The sequence below is a fragment of the Notothenia rossii genome (assembly GCF_949606895.1).
Source record: "Notothenia rossii genome assembly, chromosome: 6".
Taxonomy (NCBI): Eukaryota; Metazoa; Chordata; class Actinopteri; order Perciformes; family Nototheniidae; genus Notothenia; species Notothenia rossii.
This window is the reverse complement of record NC_136909.1, coordinates 36941877-36962823: the sequence shown is the minus strand read 5'-3', so window position 1 is coordinate 36962823 and position 20947 is coordinate 36941877. Positions and strand designations below refer to the sequence as shown.

Below are 20947 nucleotides of genomic sequence, written 5' to 3'. Positions count from 1 at the left end.
CATCAATGCTCAATCCTCGATGTTCATTTAGAGAAATCAGATGTCCTTCAAGATGGCGCGCTGAAATCTATTTCCGAGTCACTACAGTTTAGTCGAGGAGTCAACGAGGCAAACATTTGAAAAATTAGAAAGGGCTTATGTGTAAATGTTTGTATTCCTCTAATGACATCACACTGTAGATACCACAGTAAAGAAGAAACGCTTGGATCGTAGCACATATTTATTAAATTGTGTGTCATTTTATTAATATATTTCATCCTGGATGTCTTGTCTGAATAAGATTTACTAAAAGCCCCGCAAATACAAAACGCTGCAAGATGCTCAAAATACAACAAACAAGGACAATGACAGTTGGCCAACTTTCTAATCCCTGAACGTCAACCAGTGCGCTGAGCTGTGTGCATCCCTTCTTAGTGTCCCACCGTTGACTTTTGACGTTCTTGCAGCATTTTTCATTTGCAGTGCATTGTTTATCCAGCGCTTTTAGTAAACTTTGCACACTTTCCTCAAGTTGGTGAATGTTTTCTAAATGCTGTGCATGTGTTGTCAAGTCGGTGAAGATGTTTCTTTATTTGCATGTGTTTTGGCCCATGTGTGTTTTTATATTTGCATCGTTTGTTTGAAAGTGCAGCGCATTTCTCCAAAGGGAAGTGTTTTGCGACGTTGTAGCGTGTTAGCACCTGTCGGCCACTGTAGAAAATTCAGTTTTCAGAAATTATTTTCCAGGCCTTGCCAATTCTTTAAGTCTAAAAGTATTATAGCAATGCACACAAAAAAGTGATTTTATTATTTGAGTGCTAGATGATATCTTACTTACTCAATTAAATTATTGAAATTGTTTCTTGGCCCTTAGAATACATTTGTCCGTTTTAATTTAGGTGCTAGAATGTTGAATACAAATGTTAAGTGTTGCATTTTAGATATCAGTTTAAGTATTGCCTGTAAGCTTGTAGGACTGCTACTAGGGAGAACATTTTGTTCTGGTATCGTAACTGATCTGTTTTTATCAAATGAATTACAGGGTTGACTATTGGTGCTTTATAAAATATAAAATATTTTTTTACCCAATGAGATTTGGGGAAATGAATCGTATAATAATATAATGACTGATTGAAGTTGAAAATATAGAACAGTTTGGCATATTCACATTCAATTTAACTTAATGCGGGCTTTAAAACCAGGAAAAGAAAACCATAATGCTATATTAAGATATCCAAAATCTAAGACGATGTCTTATATCCCAATAATGATATATTATATCAGCCCTTTGATCATGATGGAAAGAAAATCTACCACATATAGCAAAAAAGGTCAGACCTAACATCCTTCTCTAAACAACAAATCATATATTATCCTTATTCCTGTGTTAGGAAAGGAGATTTCTTCTTAATATCCAACAGTTCAAATACACTGGGACTTATAAATGGCATTCTGCTTTTAGAAAACAAGTAACACTCACCAACGTTTGTTTTCACAGGGATGATGTTTCTAGTTGCATTATCAACCAATAGGAGAAGAGAATACTCAGTGTTGGGTTTCAGGTTGATGAAGGTGAGCTGCCATTGGTCCGGCCACAGAGACAGAGCTGAAAAGGAGAAAGCAAAGCATGCTATTATCTACTGATGGGTCGTCAAACAACTTGGAAATATGACTTGAGAAACATTCAGTCGAGGTTTTAAAATAATGAACCAACGGATTTACTTTTAGCTTCCAAACAGCAGTGAGGAAATATATTGCTTTGTCTGAATTCACCATCTTCTACTTTGAGCGCCTTATAATATCATTAATTATTTTAGAAGAACACCTACTTTGTCTCTCTGAGTCTCTCCTCAGCATCACTCTGTATCTGTTCTCTGTGACTGTTCCAGCCTTCCTTTGCCACACCCACTCCACCTTTACTGTCGTCTTGGTCACGCCCACCACCTTCAGTTGGACCGCCTCCACAAGAGCTGAGAAAACACATTTATTATTATGTTGCTTTGTTCCAAAGAGTGGATGCAATCATCATGACCACCATGTTCACCTCCCTGCTGCAGACTGGCAGGCAGCGACTGAGGAGATCCACACTGCTGGTTATAGACGGGGAACACAGTAATCAGGTAGGAGTCCTCAGGGTTAACATCTGTAAACACACCACACACTGTTAGTTGACATACTGTACAGAGAACAAACGGTTTATGGTATTCTTAACCTTAAAGGGAGCTATTATGCACATTTCCAGGTTTAGTGCTGTGACATGCTTTAATGTTCAAAAAGCTCTTTATTTTTCTCATACTGCCTGTGCTGCAGTACCTCTTTTCACCCTCTGTCTGAAACCAGAGCCCAGTCTGCCCTGATTGGTTAACTGGCCGGCTCTGTTGTCATTGGTCAACTGCTTAGGGATATCCCACCCCTTAGACTATCACGTACAATGTGTTGGAGCGCGAGCCAATAGAAGTGCAAGTATTACGTAGCGATGTCACTATGTTACATAAGTTAACAAAAGCGTCCAATGGAGGTGTTTCAGGCAGGAGGGAGTGTGTGGGAGAGAAACTCCCTCTGGATGGTACTTCGGGATTTTAGCCTTTGCAGACCATTTACATGCACAAAAACGAAAACATTAAAGGTCCCATCATGCTTTTCTGGTTATTACCCCTCCCCTTGTTTTGTAGCTTTTTCTGCATGTAAACGGTCTGCAAAGTCACAAACCCTCAAAGTACACCCTGTAGCGAGTAAAACTCTAACACAGAAAAGATGTGTCTATGCTGCCCCAGAACGCCTCGTTGGAGATTTGTCTTTTTCCATTTTTATACTTCCGGGGCAGGTTGACGTCACTAAGTCCAAAAGAACCAATTGACTCCAAATGGACCAATCCTCACACACTCAGCCAGCACCGCGGAGCTCACACACACACAGCCTGAGCTCAGACCCCACGCAGCAACCAGGAAACAATACCAGTAATCCAGCTCTCACTGTCCGCTCCTCGAGCCCCACAGGGCGGACCAGCGAGCCCCGCAACTTCCCGCCAACACGGCACCCTGACCCCACGCAGCATTCTCATCTGTTTGTCATTACTGGTGTAATTTTCTGGTTGCTAACGCCATTGTAACACATAATGATGTTCCACTGTAACGGTGGTTGACTAATCAGAACAGAGTGGGCGAGCTGACTAATCAGAGCACAGTGGGTTCATAGGGAGGGGGGGGGCAGGAGCTCCAACAAGCCGTTTAGGACAGAGAGTGAATACACATACTATACAGAGATGCTGTATGAGAAACCAATGTGAGTTTGGAACATTGAACAATGTAAATCTATTCTAGAAGACCTCAACAATGGAATGATGATCAGTAGAAATGGCCATGACAAGGGACCTTTAATGCATGTCGGTGATCCTAAAAAAGCTTGTAACTATAGTTTTTTTATCAAACAAACACAAAATGGTACTTTTCTTTGGGACTACTTTCAGTGGTGGATTATCCACATTTGGTGCTCTTGTGAGTGTTTAGTGGCAGCAGGAATAATAATCAATTCCAGTGTGTGTGTTCATGGTAACAAAGGAACGTGTTACCTAGTGTAACAGTGAGGCTCACTGATCTGTTTTTGTGCAACAATAGATTTACATGGAACAGAGGAAGACCAGGATTTGATTACACCTTGTATGACAGTGGAGGTGGTGAAGTTGCCCACTGTGGTCCCACGGCTAGTAGATGGACGAGTCTCGGAACGCCAGTGAATGGCAAGATGACTGACTGGCGGGACGGAGGGCAGGACCTTGGGGTTCTCCCATTGGACAAGAAGGCCTTTCATAACCGGGAGAGAACTGGAAACCCACAAGCTGCTGACTGGCGGGAGAGCTGCAGAAATCCACCAAAGGATTATAAGTGATGGAGAAAACAAAGATTCTGTTGTAGTAGGATATGTTGCAAATCATCATTAATGCATTTAGGCGTTGGTGTAAAAGTGAGTTTGTGCACGCTCACTGTGAGCAGCGGAGTAATTCCTGGACAGGTTGTCTGTAAATCAATAATCTCAATATTTAGCAAACTAAATATTCAAAATTCAATTTGTAACCATGCGTATAAGAGTTTACTGGCATCTTATCCAGTCTCGTGCCTTGCACAGCTCAGGAATTTAAAAACACATTTGAAACAAACAACAAATATCTCTTGACAGGTTCATGATGACAGAGACCATTTGACTAGATAAGTGTTGTGTTGCAATAAGATGTATCTGAACATCATGACGCTGCTCTGTTGCTTCCTTCTCTGCAAGAAAACTCAAAAATATACACTCACTGACAGGATATTGCAAAAGTGGAAAGCCGCAATCTTTATATCTGATCGTGTATGCAACTTTATGCAGATTTCACTTAAATTACAGAATCCTTTGCTTCTTTGTGTACCTCAACATGAACCTTATATAAAAAACTAATTATTTACATGAAATAACCCTTGTGGTGCTCACCATTTTGTCTTTGTGTGTCAGTGCTAAGATGAGCAGCAGGTCCATAGCCAGCCGTGTTGAAAGCTGAAACTGTGACTCTGTAGTTCCCCTCCTTCACCACCAGGAGCGCCATTGACCCGGTGACATTTTGAGTGAATCTGTCCTGCGCCTGCTGATTCTTCACCAGCTTGTAGCTCACCTGGTATCCATGGATACGAACTCTGGTACCAGGGAGTTCGAGATGCTGCAGAGAGAAGGGGCGTAAGCACAAGACATGTTATGCCACATTTGTTTAGAGAGTTGACAAGTCAGTATATTGTAAGTACACTTCAACATATTAGATATTGTAAGTTAGGGTTATATTTCTGTTAGTCAACCAAACTTTATACATTTCTTATGTGTCATGCATTTCAAATTAGTCAATCAATCTGCCTGTTTTTCTTTGCAATAACTAGCAACATTTACTAACATTACTGACAGATACTGACAAACACAGGGGATGCTGTGGCTCAGTGGGATGGTGCACTCGTATCAGGGGAGAGCAAATTTGAGTCCCGCTGCAGTCAGCATGTCGTTGTGTCCCTGAGCAAGACACTTCACCCCAAAATGGCTCCTGTGGGGATTGCCCACAGTATTGAATGTATGTAACCCTACGTCACCTCCACTGGCTCCCGGTCAAGTCCTGCATCACATAATATAAACTCCTCCTCATCACCATCAGTCCCTCCATTCCCTTTCCCCTCAGTACCTCATAGATCTTCTCCGCCCATACATTCCGTCCCGTACTCTTCCATCCTCAGACTCTGGCCTGCTTTCCATTCCCCATTCACGCCTCCACACTTTCGGGGACCGTGCTTTCAGTGTTGCTGCCCCAACCCTCTGGAACTCCCTCCCCGCTGAAATCTGTGATGCCCCTTCTCTGGACATCTTCAAGGGAACCCTGAAAACTAGTCTTTTAAAATAGCATTCCAACCTTAGTTACTTATCCCCCTGCCCTCAGAAACTACATCACACATTGTAGTCTTCTTGTCTGTTTTCTTTGTAGTCCCATTGTGTTCTCTCCTAGAGTGTATTTAGTCCCCCCCCCCCTCTTTGTAAAAGCATCCTTGAGTATATGAAAGGCGCTATATACATTTAAGTTATTATTATTAGTATTATTATTAAGCCACTTTGGATAAAGTGACATGTGTCACGAGTGACATGTAATGTAATGTGGTACGACGAAGCCAGTTCAACAGACCCTAGATATGAGTTACATGGCTTAACTAACCCTAACAAAAACAATCTCGCTAAGCGGTCTTACGACGCTGGTTATCAACTCGGCAAGTGAACCCAGGGTTTCTCTGTCCGGCTAAGAGCGCGTTCACGTGAAAGGGGCGGGGTTAGCAACATTTGATATGGAGATATGTACTGACCTCGCGTCATGAATGAAGAGTAATCTATCACATGAGACAAATATGAAAAGTTAAACTTTAAACATCCATGACTTCAACACTTAATCCAGGATAAAAGCAACAGGCAGCTGCAAAGAGCAGAAAGAATAGATGTTTCAAACTGTGAATGCGTTCATAATATCACTGCCCCACTGGATCTGACTTTAATTGTTGCTTGAAATAACACTTCTCACAGTATGCTGTGACCAAGGCCTTGAGCAAAGAGGGCCTTCAGTGAATAGATGACATTTTTTTTTTTTTTTAATTAAAGGGTCAAATTAATATATTTTCTAAACCGTCTCTGTATTGTAGGTCTCACTATGTATGCGCTCAACTTTATTACTACGCGGTGGTGTATAGCTGAGTCACAGCCCCACCCTCACTCATGTCACATTTTGTCACGTGAGCAGAAAAAATGTATGGTGCCGGTAGCCAAACGCCCAGTGGGGCTGCGAAAAGAAATACAGAGAAGAGAGAATAGCGGCTGTCATCGTAGTTTCTACACCTGACATATCTCACGTCGACCAATTAACTTTTGTTTTCCGATTTGTGAGTGAGAAAGGAAAAGTTATTGAGAGATTTATTGGATTTGAACCCATTCATAGTCACACTGGGTCAAGTTTGGCTGACTGTGTGATGAAGATGGTCATTGATATGGGGCTGGATCTCTCAAACTGCCGTGGCAACGCATGACAACGCATCCAACATGTCAGGAAAATATAATGGGCTGCAAGCTCATCTCAAGAAAAGCAACTCACTCATACATTACATTCCGTGTGCAGCACACTCCTTGAATTTGGTTGTGGACAACTGTGTTGAAAATAGTTGTCGTCAAGCACTTTATGCTTTTTGCTCTGCTTCTACCCACCGATGAAATAAAGTGTTCACTCAAAACGTCACACTGACGCTAACATCTCTCTCCTGTACAAGATGGAGCTGCAGAGCAGACTCCACAAGAGCTCTTTGTGAGAATTACACTGCAATTAGAGGGGCTTTACAAATGTTGGCGGGTGATGACGAAGAGCGACAGGACACACGGCGAGAGGCCTCTGCGCTTCGTGGCAAACTTGGGAAACTAGAGACTGCTCTGCTGACAATATTTTTGGGTCACTGTACTGCACCAATTCAAGCTTACGAGCACTGGCTTGCAAAAGAAAGACATTGACCTAATGACCGTTGTGCTACTTTTGGAATCGCTGCGCACTTATGTTGCATCACATTTTCGGACTTTGAGACATCTGCCCGGGCCGTCACCGGCGTGACACAGACATACCAGCATGAGACTCACCGTGTTGGTAAAAGACGAGTATTTGATGACGAGACAGTGGAGCATGAGGTGGTACTGAGTGGCAGTAAAAGATTCCATGTTGAGACATTCAATTTAATTATTGACAGGTTGCTCCCAGGACTTAGCAAATGCCTGGATGCATACAAAGACATAAATGATCACTTTGGAGTCCTATTTGACATGTGCTGTGATGACACTGATCTCCGCAGACGGGCCAATATTCTCTCCTCATCTAATCCTACTGACTTGGATAAGGATCATTAGGAGATGAGCTGATACAGTTTGGGGCTTTTTTCAGCACAGAGCCAGATAAAACTCCTGCAAACAGACAGTTGGTGCTTAAACATGGACTACAGACAACATTCCCCAATGTTTTTGTTGCGCTCAGGATTTTTCTCACACTGCCTGGAACCAACTGCGAGGGTGAGAGGTAGTTTTCACAGCTTAAACGCATCAATAATGAACTTAGGACAACCATGGCTCAGAAGAGACTTTCAGCCCTTTCTTTGATGGCCATCGAGTCTGATCTTGTGAGGGATCTGGATTTTGATGACCTAATCACAGACTTTTCAAAGAGAAAGGCAAGGAAGAAACACTTCTAAAAAGGTAAGTCTCACACACACTCTCCCTCTCACATATACACACACACTATCTTCCATCACATATACTGATCACTTAGTTGAGCAACCACACCATTTCACTACATATTTTACTTTGTAACTCTCAATGTTTGTAACTAATAAAACTCCTTGTGTACAGCCAGCCAGTCATATGTTGGCATTAAGTGGGGTGCTACTCTGAGGTTTTGATTGATATTACCTAGGTATTCCTGAGCCATACACTGTCTTGGGATCTTATCCATTGTATCTTTGTCTTGTGATTTTTGACTAAAAGGGCAAAAGGCTAGACCTACTTTGGTTGAACTATGTGGCTGCGTCCCTGCTTTTGACAAATAGGTGTGCGATTTGACATGCTGGATTGAAAATTCTAAATATTGGTCATGTTGGTAGGTTTGGGTAGGCGTGGTGTTACTTGTTGGTACGTGGGTTGTGGGGGGGGCCCATGAACACTCAGTGCCCAGGGGCCCCTGGAGGTACTAATCCGGCCTTGGCTGTGACTGTGAGTGCAAGACTCTGGTGTGTTGCACGGCTCAAGAAGCTGACACAGATAAATGATTATATGATATGTTATAAAGAAGAAGAAGATCCAACTTTATTGTCATTGCATAATACAGGTCCTAGTAACGAAACGGTTTCTCTGCATTTGACCCAACCTAGTGTTAGGAGCAGTGGGCTGCCATTATTATGTACGCCGCCCGGGGAGCAGTGTAGGGAACGGTGCCTTGCTCAGGGACACCTTGTTAGCACTTGGTCTTTCCGGGACTTGAACTGGTGACCTTCCAGTTGCCAAGCCAAGTCCCCATGGACTTCGCCACCACCGATTGATAAGTGCGACATGTCGGGGACATGCACTTACAGTGCATCACTTTGCTCCGGTTACTTATGTTCTCGCTGATATTTCAGTACGCTTGCTTATAGCAAATGTTATAATAGTCAGATAGTTCTAAAGATGGGCAATGATATTCTACTAATTTACATGTTCACACAGTCGTCGACTTTTGCCGGCCGTCTTTCCTGCATACAGCAGTTAAAAATTAGTTGGTCAGCAGGTGGTGCTTCTACAGAGTTGATCTTTTATCTCAAACATTACCTGCTCTGGTGCAGGTTTGGTGTTCAACATAACACCAAGGAGTCATCCTATGTATTGTTCACTCATACGTAGTGAACCAGCGTTGTAGGAATATGAACTTTGAGTTAACCCTGAAGTTACCTCACTGACCCCAAATCCTGCTTCGTAGTACAGGCCTCAGGTGTAAACTCCTATACTGTTTTATTTTGATATGTATTTCCTCCTTGTGTCTTGTCTGTTTTTACTTCCTTTCTTTGTGTTTTCCCGCCTGTGTGATTGTCTGATGTGTGTTCACCTGCTGCCCCTGTGATTCATCTCATCTCCAGCTGTGTCTTGTCTCTCATGGTTTTTCTTGTATGTTCCTTCTCGGTTCGCAGTTCCTGCCTGTGTCCCTGCTCTCGGGTCTGTTCTTGTTTAGTTTTTCTTTGTTTTTGTTGTTTTATTTTACCTTCTCTGGTCCCCGCAATTTGTATCAGCTTTATTTAATAAAGGTTACTTTTTGTTTACACTTTTATACATGCCTCCTGTCTTATACTGTGTAATGGTGCGTTCCTACTGGACATGGCGCAATGATTTGCATCGCATCGAATTACTCGCGCGAGTTGGGCCGCGGCTTTTTGTTTTGTTTACTCTGATTGTCTTTCGCGAGAAAGCGTCACGCAAATTTGACGCTCGAGTCGCCTCAGAATTAGCTACTATTAAACAAATCCAAGAAGGTTATTCAATACGACTTTGCATTCAACCAGTAATAAGTTCAGTTGTTTGTCTTTCATATTTTTATATTACTTGTTTATTTTTTAGGCTGAAAAGGGAAACCAATTTTTAGATGACTTAAAAGGTATTCTGAAATACCTTCCACATGAGATAAAGCAGATAGGATCCATCAGAGTCTTTCAAAGTTTCCTCCACTCTATAACACACCTCTGGAGGCCTGGACAGCGCTGGCAAAGAAAAAGCAAAGCATTCCAAGCTGATTTGACTGCTCTTGTAAAAAAACATATTTCTGTAATTGGTATAAACTATATAGTCGTGCAGTTATGACGGGATGGGATTGTTCCATTGGATTTTGGAATATTGCAGACAGAAAGCTCTGGGTCAAACAAACATTTAAGATACTTAACCCATTTTGTTCCGCAGGATAATCTCCACATATTAACACCACTTTGTGATTTTTGAAGAATAAATGTCCCTGGCAGGAGTAAAAAGTTATCTTTATGCTAAAAACCAATACCATCATGGTTGCAAGGCTGCACATTAACAACTTTACGCTTAAGGCGGACTAGTATTGACACAATGGCGTTAAGCAGTCTAAATTAGTCTCATTAGCAGCTGCTGTTTAAATGACACATGGAAACTTTGAACATTCTTGAGTGGGGTATTTACTGAAGGATTTTATGTCGTATATCAAAATGTGTTAATTTCATGTAAACCACAGACTATATTTCAGGCAACTAAGCACAAACATGCTAAAAAACACATACACTTCGAGACAAAAAAAGTGCTGATGTCCTTACTCTTTAGCGAGCATTAGCACCACTCTATAACAGGTTATGCTGAGACACTATTTCAATCATTTTATGGAAACACTTCTTCTGAGTTTCAGACTATAATTGCATTTCTATTTGAATGTAAACTTTTACCCCGTTCCAGCGTCCTCACGCTGACGTCAGAACTCCAGTCGCTCCAGAAGCCGGGTTCCTCTCTGCAGGCCACGCCAGCCTGGTAGAAGGTAAAGGTCAGGAGGTCTTTCATCCTGTAGTTCAATGTCTGATCCTGATGTGACGGGACAGAATCAGGAGCCTGGAAACAAAACGCAGACAGCAAAGACAAACTGATTGTATGTGGTATTTGGTAGCTGATTATCTAGGGCAGTGGTTCTAAACCTTTATCCACCAAGTACCACCTGAGAAAATAGTTGACTCTCCAAGTACCACCATATGACCAATGTTAAAATACAGTCTATGTACAGTTCATGCAGGACTCAGAGGCAAATGCATTCATAATAACATTATTTATTGTCAGCAACAGCTACTTGTACAACGGGCAGTCCCTCTCCCTCATCACTCACTCACTCACACACCAAAAGTGAGAACATAAAGAACAAAATAATAACTTATTCTCACACAACAAATGACAACTGTACAGTACTTCAATCATACATACACACACACTCAATTAAATGCAATAGCTTTATTAGCATGACCATAGTGACATATATTGCCAAAGCTCTAAGTTGCAACATATACATACAAATATACAGTTATAAACCAACTGCTTAGAATGTGGAGTATCAGCTCAGTTTGATTCCCTCAAACTGTGGCAGGCAGAGACAACCCCCCCCCCCCCCACACACACACACACACACACACACACACACACACACACACACACACACACACACACACACACACACACACACACACACACACACACACACACACACACACACACACACACACACACACACACACACACACACACACACACACACACACACACACACACACACACACACACACACACACACACACACACACACACACACACACACACAACCAAATAATAACAAATGACAACTGTACAGTACTTCATTCATACACACACTCTCACTCTCTCTCTGCCACATGTTGGTGTCCATTGACAAGTCGCCTAAATCTAATGAGAAGGTTGTGCCTGTCTCCGTGAACACAGTCCTCTGATGTCTGGGGCAATCGAGGTGAGCTTCAGTCTCAGGTCTGGCTCAGCATTCAGCCTGCTTCTGTATCTGGTTTTAATAACAGCAAGGGAAGAAAAGCCTTTCTCGCACAGATATGTGGTCACAAAAGGAAGGAGAAAGTGCACAGGTTTGTCAGACAGGGCGGGGTATTCTCTGTGTTGCTTTATCCAAAAGTCAACTCTATTAAACTCTCCTGCTCAGCCACAGTTAAGTTATTTGGCAGTCCAGAGGCTTCCATGCTGAACGGGCTTCTCATCCAGCTGTTGTCTTCGGTCTTCACTGGGAAATACTGGCGGAACTGTTGTCTGAGCGAGATAAGGTGTGCAACCATGTTGTCCCTCACTCCTTCATCAAGGGTCAACTCGTTCTCCGACAGAAAACTCTCTAAAGCAGGGAAAGCTGAAACATCACCTGCCTTGACTTTGATTTCGAATAACTCCAACTTTTTCAGCATTGCGTTGATTTTGTCCTGCACATCAAACACATTGATGGAGAGTCCCTGTAGTCCCAAATTCAGGTCTTTTAAACAGGAGAAAATGTCTGAGAAGTATGCCAACTGGCTGAGCCACACTGTATCATCAAACACATCTGATAAGGGGAAGTTTTTGTCCTGTAAGAAGACTTGGACTTCTCTTTGCAATTCAAAAAGCCTTGAAAGCACTTCCCTCTTGATAGCCATCTTACTTCTGTATGGAGCAGAAGTTGGACATGCTCGCTGCACACCTCATCACAGAGCACTTGGAATAGGCGAGACTGGATCGGTCGGGCCTTTATGAAGTTCACACTCTTCACAGCAGAGTCCAGCACAGACTTCAAGGCATCGGGCATCCTCTTCACCGCCAGCGCCTCCCGGTGGATGCTGCAGTGTGTCCATCGCATCTCCTGTGTGACCTCTTTGATCCGAGCTACTACTCCGCTGTGGCGACCAGTCATAGCCCTCGCGCCGTCTGTGCAGACTCCAACACACTTTTTCCATTCAAGTCCATTCTCTTGCACAAACGCGTCTAGGAGCTGGAATATGTGCTCAGCTGTTGTTCTGGGGCCGTATTTACAAAGGATCTTAGGGCTAAAAGTAGCTCCTAACTGGCGAATTTAGGAGAAACTCCTAAACATAATGGACGTGTCAGTCTTAAATTTAGGGCTCCTAATTTTATTCACTAAGAGCAATTCACAAAGTATCTTAGGCCTAAAAGTAGCACCTAAGTTTAGGAGAGCTTAAAAGTCCTCGAGAGGACTCCTAACTCAGTAAGACCTATTCACAAAGAATCTGAAAATGGCTGCGAGACTAAATGTTTTGGAGACAATGGAAGACTGTGAATTGATCAAGAGATATAGGCAAAATCGTGAGGGTATCAAACTTGTTGTGGAATTAGTGCAGGATGCAATAACATCCCCGACTAACAGGAATAACCCGATTAGTCCGGAAATAAAATGTTTGGCAACACTACGATATATAATATATATAAAGTACATTCCATCAACACGCAGATTGTTTTCATTCATCATGATAGGGGGGCTTTAACGGCGGTATGGGCTGTTATTGAAAGTGTTTAAGTGCTGGAAATATGCTCATTGGATAATAGTTTGCGGGGTGCTTTTAATTGCCTCCTTGATTTAATGCAATTTACGTATTTTTATTGTTTGCTCTCTCTCTTTAACGTGCATATACAACGTCATTATCGTGGTCTGCACAAACTTGTCATCATGCGTGTATTCTGCTAACTGCACTGTCCATAACTATTTGATAGGAATACATTTCTAGCCTAGGCTATTTCCTTGTTTTAGTGGGCTCGTTTGTGGGATGTTGCGGATGAGTTTCACCGAGACCGCCTGCTCTGAACAACCAATCACCGTACTGACCGCTTCTAAACTCATGCACGAGAATCGATGTAATCCATAGCAACGGCGCGTCACTCTTAGTTCACTCTTAGTGATTTATCCTTAGTATGAGTAGGTCTCAGCGGCTTTGTGAATAACTTTTAAGAAAAAACTCCTACGTAAAAGGTTTTAGCGCGAGTTAGGAGCACTCCTAGCGGTAAGATAAGATGCTTTGTGAATACGGCCCCTGTTCTCCAGTGGTTGACAGAACAGAAAGTCTTCCTGAGCTGCATCATCATGTTCATATCTGACATAAACCATCAAATTGGCCAAATCTGCAACATCAGTAGTCTCGTCCAGCTGGATGGAATAATAGCTACTACTTTTAATGCGCTCAATCAATATATTTTTAACATCCTCTGCCATCTCTACTATTCTCCGTGACACAGTGTCATTTGAAAGTGACACCAAATTGAACTGGCAACCTTCTCGCCACACATGATTTCTGTCATTTCTTTTGCGAGTGGGAGACAAAGTTTTTCGCCAATTGTGTGCGGCTTACCGGCTTTTGCAATGCGGAGGCTGGCACGATACGAGGCTTCCTGGGCCTTGGCTATAGGTGTACAGCTGGATTGGATCTTGACTTGCAATTATTCAGTAGATCACATTTTCTTGTAAAGAATTCCGCTGGCTTGTCTTGCAGGTGGGCGTGTTTAGTTGTAAGGTGCTGTTGGAGGTGCGATGGTTTCATAGAATTATTACTTAAAACTTCACCACAAATCACGCACTGTGGTCTGGGCTCATTATCTGTCCCACTGCAGCTGAATCCAAATTGTATGTAACCCTGGTTGTATTTCCGAACTGGTTTGTGTCTCTTTTTTATGGAATCACTTGCGCTGCTGCTGATGGAGTCACTCGCAGCTAGGGATGGGTATCGTTAGGATTTTATCGATACCGGTAACGGTACTGCTTATCGGTATCGGTATTTTTCGATACTCTTATATACTTTTCAATAATTTGGTGTTAATAAACTAAAAAAAGACAAGGCGATGTGCCTGCAAGACTGCACCCAGGTAAACAAAACATATTACCCGTGCGCAGCAGCTAACCTGCCTGTGAGCCTTCGCTCAGGTCACATTTACACACGGCGCGGCTGAAGCCCGCTAGCACTATTAGCACTATTAGCACTAGCAGTATCGCTAGCACCGTTTAAGATTCAATGAGTGTCTCGTTTGCAAATGCTTCATTAAGTTGCTTGTGTCACCCCCTTTACAAGCAAACAAATTGAGTACATAGATTGCACCTTGCACTATCGCCACTACATTTTTTTAAAGTGCACCTAGACCTTGGATCGCTTCGCTCTGTCCGCCATGCCTGCGGGAGTCTCACAACAATAATAAGAGCGCTGTTGAGAGAGATGAGGAGTGGCATTTACAATGGCCAATCAGAGGGGTCTCAAACCGGATACATCACACGAGATGAGGGTTCCCAACCAACCAGAATGGTTTAAAGTTCAACTAAGGAAGTAGACGTAACAGATATATCGATAGCAGCACCGTTTGTCCAGCGGCTTAACAGTATACCGATACCGTCTAATCAGGTACCGGTATTAGTACCGGTTCTCGGTACCCATCCCTACTCGCAGCTATGTTAGCAGCGTTAGCACTGGGCGGCGTTGTGGCTGCGCATATCACTGTTGCGTTGCTGGCGGAGCCTGCGCTTGCGCTCGCTTGACTGTCCTCCTCCTCATTCACTTGTTCCCTTTCGCTGGTAATGTTCTCCTCTGTACCTCTCTTCCGTATACCTCCCGTTTTGAGCCACGTTTTTAGCATAATTCAGCTTTCTTCTTTCTTTCATAGCTTGCTTGCAACGTTCTAATCTTTCGCGGGTAGTATGGTCGTCATAGCAACGGCAAAAATAAATAAAAACATTTATTTCGTTTCTAAATCTAAAAACAACAATAGCCTATTTAGAACTAATTCAAACCACAGTTTCAATTATCTCAATCTTATTTTCATTCGTTGTAGTATTTTGATAGTATGATTGAATGGCGGTCAATACAAATTCTGAAGTTTTTGCCAATCCGATTAAAAATCTTTGAAAACCGTGGATTTTTGGATCTTCAAAGAGCTCGATTACGATGGCCAGTCAGGCAAACAATTACATTTGATCATTGGAAATCGACAATCGGTCTTGATTTTTGGTTAAATTAAAATCAGTAGGCGAGGCTGTAATTTCTCCAGCTGTTACTCTCTTGAGCGAGGCAGAACATAATAGTTTTATCATGCCAAAAAGCTGCTGTGTCGTTTATTGCACCTCAAACATTAAAAATAATCAAGAGTTCAGTGTTTCTGTACTTCCTCTAAGAAGAAAGGACAGTAAAAGAAGAGCTCTGTGGCTTCAGGCTTGATCGCCATTCAAATGACAGCATTGTTTCCCCCAAAAGTGGGCGGGGCCGTAAAGTCACATAGATGTTACTCTCATCTATGAAAATCGATAGCCTACTGCTATATTTAACCATATATCGAGCCCGGTCGCCGATTTCTAATGGCTTAATGCAATTGTTTGCCTGTCTGGCCATTGGAATCGGGCTCTTTAAGATCCAAAAATCTTTGGTACATTTCTGATCGGATTGGCAAAAACTTCAGAATTTGTATTGACCGCTGTTCAACTGACAGCGTTGTTTTCTCCGGAAAGTGGGCGGAGCCGTTATTTTTGCCCGGAAGTGATGCATTTGTTACTCTCATCTATAGCCTGTTTTAAATTAAAGTTGTCTGAGGTCCTTACCACCAACTGCTCTTGCAGTAATAAGTAGTGCACCTTTCTTACTGTCCTAATGTGCACAATCTGGTGACAGCTTTTCGTCTTTTTGTTTACTTAGTTGTGTTTTCTGTATTTTTTATGTCTGTGTTATGTGTAAGATAAAGGTTAAGGTAAAATAAAATAATTTAAAAAAAATAATACTTTTTTTTTTTTATATTTCAGATTCCTCCGCGTACCAGCTAGCAGGAGCTCGCGTACCACCAGTTGAGAACCACTGATCTAGGGCATTCTGAAGGTATTTTCAAAATAAAAGTATGCAAACATTTTGAGTTACCAGTTGAATTCAAATTTTTGGGGGTTTCCCATTATATTATTACACAATAACACCTTTAGCTTAAGGAAAGATTGCCAAAAAGTCCAAACCAAAGGGCAACACTGAGACAAAATAAAGGGTTTCAGATGAGTAATGGGCCAAAATCTTAAAGGTTCTTCCAGGTTTCTTTTTTCAATTTGTTAATATTTGTGTACCTGTGCTCATAGCCTTTGGGGATTTCAGCTTGTTAGGGTCAGGGTATAAAATTACCCCTTTTACCATGAAAAAAATTGTTCCCAGTTCCTTTGCCACCGCCCGGTGCCCGACTGGAGCTGCGTCATCTTGCATCATGACGTAACCGTTTACGTCCCTGCTTTATACATCTCAAAATACCTAGCTTTCCAGCATCAATTAAGATGGTATATCATTAAAAGTGATTCCCAATTGTATCTCTACAGCCACCAAGCTACCAAGGAGGTAGCTCTTCTTCTCCGCCCGCCACTGCTGTTTAAGTTTGCTAGCATCAATGGATCTACGTCTTGCAGGTTTTTGTTGTTGTTGATCAGGATATTCCCTCCCCAGGGTATATGCAGGAATCCTGAAGTCAAATTGAATACCTTTTAAGACCTTTTTTGAGACCCTTTCAATACATTTTAAGACCTCATCGCAACTTTGAGTTCTAACCGGTTACATTGGCAACACACTTTACCTCACATTTACTATATTGATTGTAAGATAGCAAAACTAAACAGAGTGCAGACAGACTACTGAAGCCTCCTTTCCACATGAACTTCAACCTCTCTGTGAAGGTCAGGTTTAATGCAGTATGCTGCTTTTTTGCTTCTGTAGACTCTGTGCTCTTTCATTCCAGTAAAACTCCTCAGAAAACATTAGAAACCAGTATTTGACCAATAAACAAAACAATTGACAAAACTTTGAACTATGAAATATGTTAAACTTTGGTAAGCTTCAGCGGGGTAATGCCATATAGGAGCTCCCTCACAAATACCCAGGGGTTAAATTGGGCTGGGGCTGTCCGGGGCTAAGCCCTGGCACATAAGACGATGCTCTGACGTCATCACCCTCACACATTTGTCATATGTTTACAAAAAAGGATATATGTTAAGACTTTTCTCGTTCTTAATGTAGACTATATTTAGGGTCTATATGTGTTGACTTTAAAATAGCTGATCTCTGTGACCGGATATAGTTTGGCTAAGACCCCGGCCCCACACGGTAAAACGCATACGCAAGCGCAAAAAAGGCTTCCGTTCACACGCATTCGATTCATTAACGTGTCCGTTCACACTAGACCGCTGGAAATGCTGGAAACGATGTAGTACATATGTCAGGCCTGTAAGTGGCGCTGCTGCCGCACGAAATACACCAAAAGCAGCGAAGAAGACCCCGGAGCATGGTTGCCATGGTTGCCATAGTTGCCCTTCTGTTTATTCTCCGCGGTGGACGGCGTGTTGTCCTGCTGTATCTCTCAGGTAGTCCACCAGCAGATGAAAAACACCCACCTCTCCGCCTCTTCCAAGGAACGAGGGGACCGTGCGGCAGTTTCCGTAAAAAAAATGTTCCGCCGGTCAACATGTCCGTTAAAGTTTAAATCTTCCGTACAAAATTAGGAAAGTGCCGGTCAGAAGTCTTCTTTGTTATTTATTGAGCTTTAAAACAAATTGACAACGACTCTGTTCTCTGTATAATAATATAAGAATATTTAATAAACGGTGACTGCCTCTCTTTTTCTCCCCCTCTTCTGACAGACCAGCAGCAGCAGGAGACGTGGGGAGAGGGAGGCGGGCTCTTTCATTGTTATCAGAAAATGATCATATAGGGCACACACGGAGCCGTTGGACCCCCAGAGCGTTGCGTATGCCGGTCTACCCACCTTGGGACCCGTTACCGTAGTCATTTATTCTCCCCCCCCCCCCCCCACACACACACACACAGAGCGGAGCAAGGCAATGAAACTTAAAATAATAAGCAGCATTTTACGGCGCGCTATGCATGGGGCCGCCTTGTGGGGTTTCCCGACATGTCGTTTCAGTAAATTAAAGGATGTTTCATGTTGTCGTTGCTGTGAACCTTCTTAATACCTTGGAAAATGCCGTTTAATACTTTTTAATAGCCTTAATTTTCGCTAAATTGATTTATCAACTTTTAATACTTTTTAAGACCCCGCGGACACCCTGCCTCCCCTGACGTAAGCCAGACGTGTTCGGTTGTTGGTTCTTAACCAGCAGTTTTCTGCCTGCTGCGGTGGAAACAGGTAGAACTGATTCGCAATCGAGTACTAGCTCAGAAATGGATCTGGAACCAGTTTGGTCGTAACGCAGTAAATAACACCTGTAGCCAAGGAAAAATGGCCTAGAAGGAAAACCAAAGGGCAACACTGAGACAAAAGAAGGGGTTTAGAAGAACAGTGGGCCAAAATCTCAAAGGCACTAACAGGTTTCTTTTGAATTTGTTCATGTGTTCCTAACTTCTTAATAGGGAATTTAGCTAGTTGACACACTCACATTTTGGGGACTGACTGCATCTGGGGACAAGCTTGTTCTTAGAAGGGTGTACTTAATTATTCTGAGTTTCTCAGAATAACAACCCTGTTGTAGTTTATCACATACCTAACCCTAACCCGAAAACTGCATTAACATGATACGCATATAGCGGCTCTGCACTGGGGTTGCTGTTGTGTTACCATGGACTGAGTGGTGCCGCCTGATTAAGTGGAAGCGCTACCCTCAGTGTTGCGCACCACTTGAATTTTCGAGGAGCATTGCTATCAGTTAAAATGTTATCAGTGTTACAAATCAGATAACAGCTGTATGAAGCGGCGCAAGCTAGCAGAGGATGTAACCATAAAGACGAAACCTAACTGGTTGTTTTCACCATAAGGCTCTGCGCCAAACCTCAAAGTCAGCAAACAGAAAATCAGGTATCATGTGAATGCAGCTTAACATTCAAAATCAACACATCTGGAAATAAATGGTTTTCACTGAACTGTAATCTGAAAAGCAGCTAAAGACGTCTAACAAAGGGAGTGGTGTAAAAGTATATTATTTGTATCTGAGATGAAAGAATGAAGGTGCATAGACTTGAAATACCCAAGTTAAAGTATCTCGACTGTACTTAGATACGGCAATTTATTGAATGTACTGAGTAAAATTCAGTTGACCCCTAACCCATCACAGTCCCCCTGCTTACACTCTACCGCTATTTATTTAATGCCATACCTATTATTTGCCCCTTTTTTCGTTTGTTTGTTTGTTTGTTTGTTCACCATGTAAATTGGCCTTGGGTCCCTTGAAAGGCACTATACACATTTAATCTATTATTATTATTATTATTATTATTTAAATGTTCTCATACATTGAGTGACAAGAGTGTTAACTAACCAGGGTCCATATGTGAGTATTGTTCGTTCTGTAGCGAAGCCGACAGCTGCCGTAACTGCTGCTTCTCCATGACACAACAACAGAGTCCTCAGTGGAGCCAAGTACAGTTAATACAGGCGGAGAGGGTTTGACTGAGGAGAGGAAACAAACAAACAAAACAAGTATATTTACATGACTTAACAGCAGTTGAAGATTAAAGTTAGCTTGTTTCACAGTCATAACTAGGTAGTGGTGGAGAGCAAAAAAAGTACATTTACTCAAGTACTGTACTTAGGGAACATTTTTATGGTATTTTGATTGACTTATTCCACTACATTTATTTGATAACACTAGTAAGTTTCATTTTGTGAATACAACAACTCATAAATGATGATTTATTATTATGGATAAAGTAAGAAATAAGAAAATGAAAAAATGAATGGATCACTAATTATAATCTAGTAGTACAAAAAATATTATTCCGAAATGGCAAATCTGCATAATAAGTACTTGACTTATGAAAGGGTATTTCTACAGTGTGGTATTACTTATACCTAAAGGGGCCTTATTATGCTAATTTCAGGTTCATATTAGTGTGTTGTGCCTCTACTGGGACATGTCTCCATGCTTTAATGTTCAAAAAGCTCTTTACGTTTCTCATACTGCCTGTGCTGCAGCACCTCTTTTCACCCTCTGTCTGAAACCAGAGCCCAGTCTGCTCTGATTGGTTAGCTGGCCGGCTCTGTAGTGATTGGTCAACCAATTAAGTGTCCTGCCCCTAAGCCTATCATGTACAATGTGTTGGAGCGATTCATTTGACTGATACGGGGTAGCCTCTGACAGGGCTTAAGCTAAACGTAAGTGAGCATCCTCTATGGGCCCAGATACGGTACTTTTGCTATCGAGAGTCAGGCCATGTTAGCCAAGTCTGCTCTGATTTGTAAACTGTCCTGCTCTGTTGGGATTGGTCAACCACTAAGAGATGTGTCGAAAATTCCCCCCCTCCTTAGCCTATCACATACTATGTGTAAGAACGCTAGCCAATTGAAGAGCGCGTGCTACACAGTGATGTCACTTATTCAGGAAGAAAACAAAGGAGTCCAATGAATCAAACATACAGTAATG

At 42.2% G+C, this 20947-nt stretch overlaps 1 protein-coding gene across 1 annotated transcript in view; it reads right to left on the bottom strand.

Annotated features, from left to right (window-relative positions):
• LOC307043158 (interleukin-6 receptor subunit beta) overlaps nucleotides 1–20947 on the bottom strand; it is a 45710-nt gene that overhangs the window by 5624 nt on the left and 19139 nt on the right. Inside the window, exons 6-13 of the mRNA XM_079687440.1 lie at nucleotides 19844–19974; nucleotides 10473–10632; nucleotides 9685–9773; nucleotides 4444–4666; nucleotides 3633–3833; nucleotides 2024–2122; nucleotides 1809–1949; nucleotides 1460–1585 (exon numbers count right to left, since the gene is read on the bottom strand). Of these exons, the coding sequence (XP_079543566.1) occupies nucleotides 1460–1585; nucleotides 1809–1949; nucleotides 2024–2122; nucleotides 3633–3833; nucleotides 4444–4666; nucleotides 9685–9773; nucleotides 10473–10632; nucleotides 19844–19974 (1170 nt within the window). The remainder of the gene's footprint in view (nucleotides 1–1459; nucleotides 1586–1808; nucleotides 1950–2023; nucleotides 2123–3632; nucleotides 3834–4443; nucleotides 4667–9684; nucleotides 9774–10472; nucleotides 10633–19843; nucleotides 19975–20947) is intronic.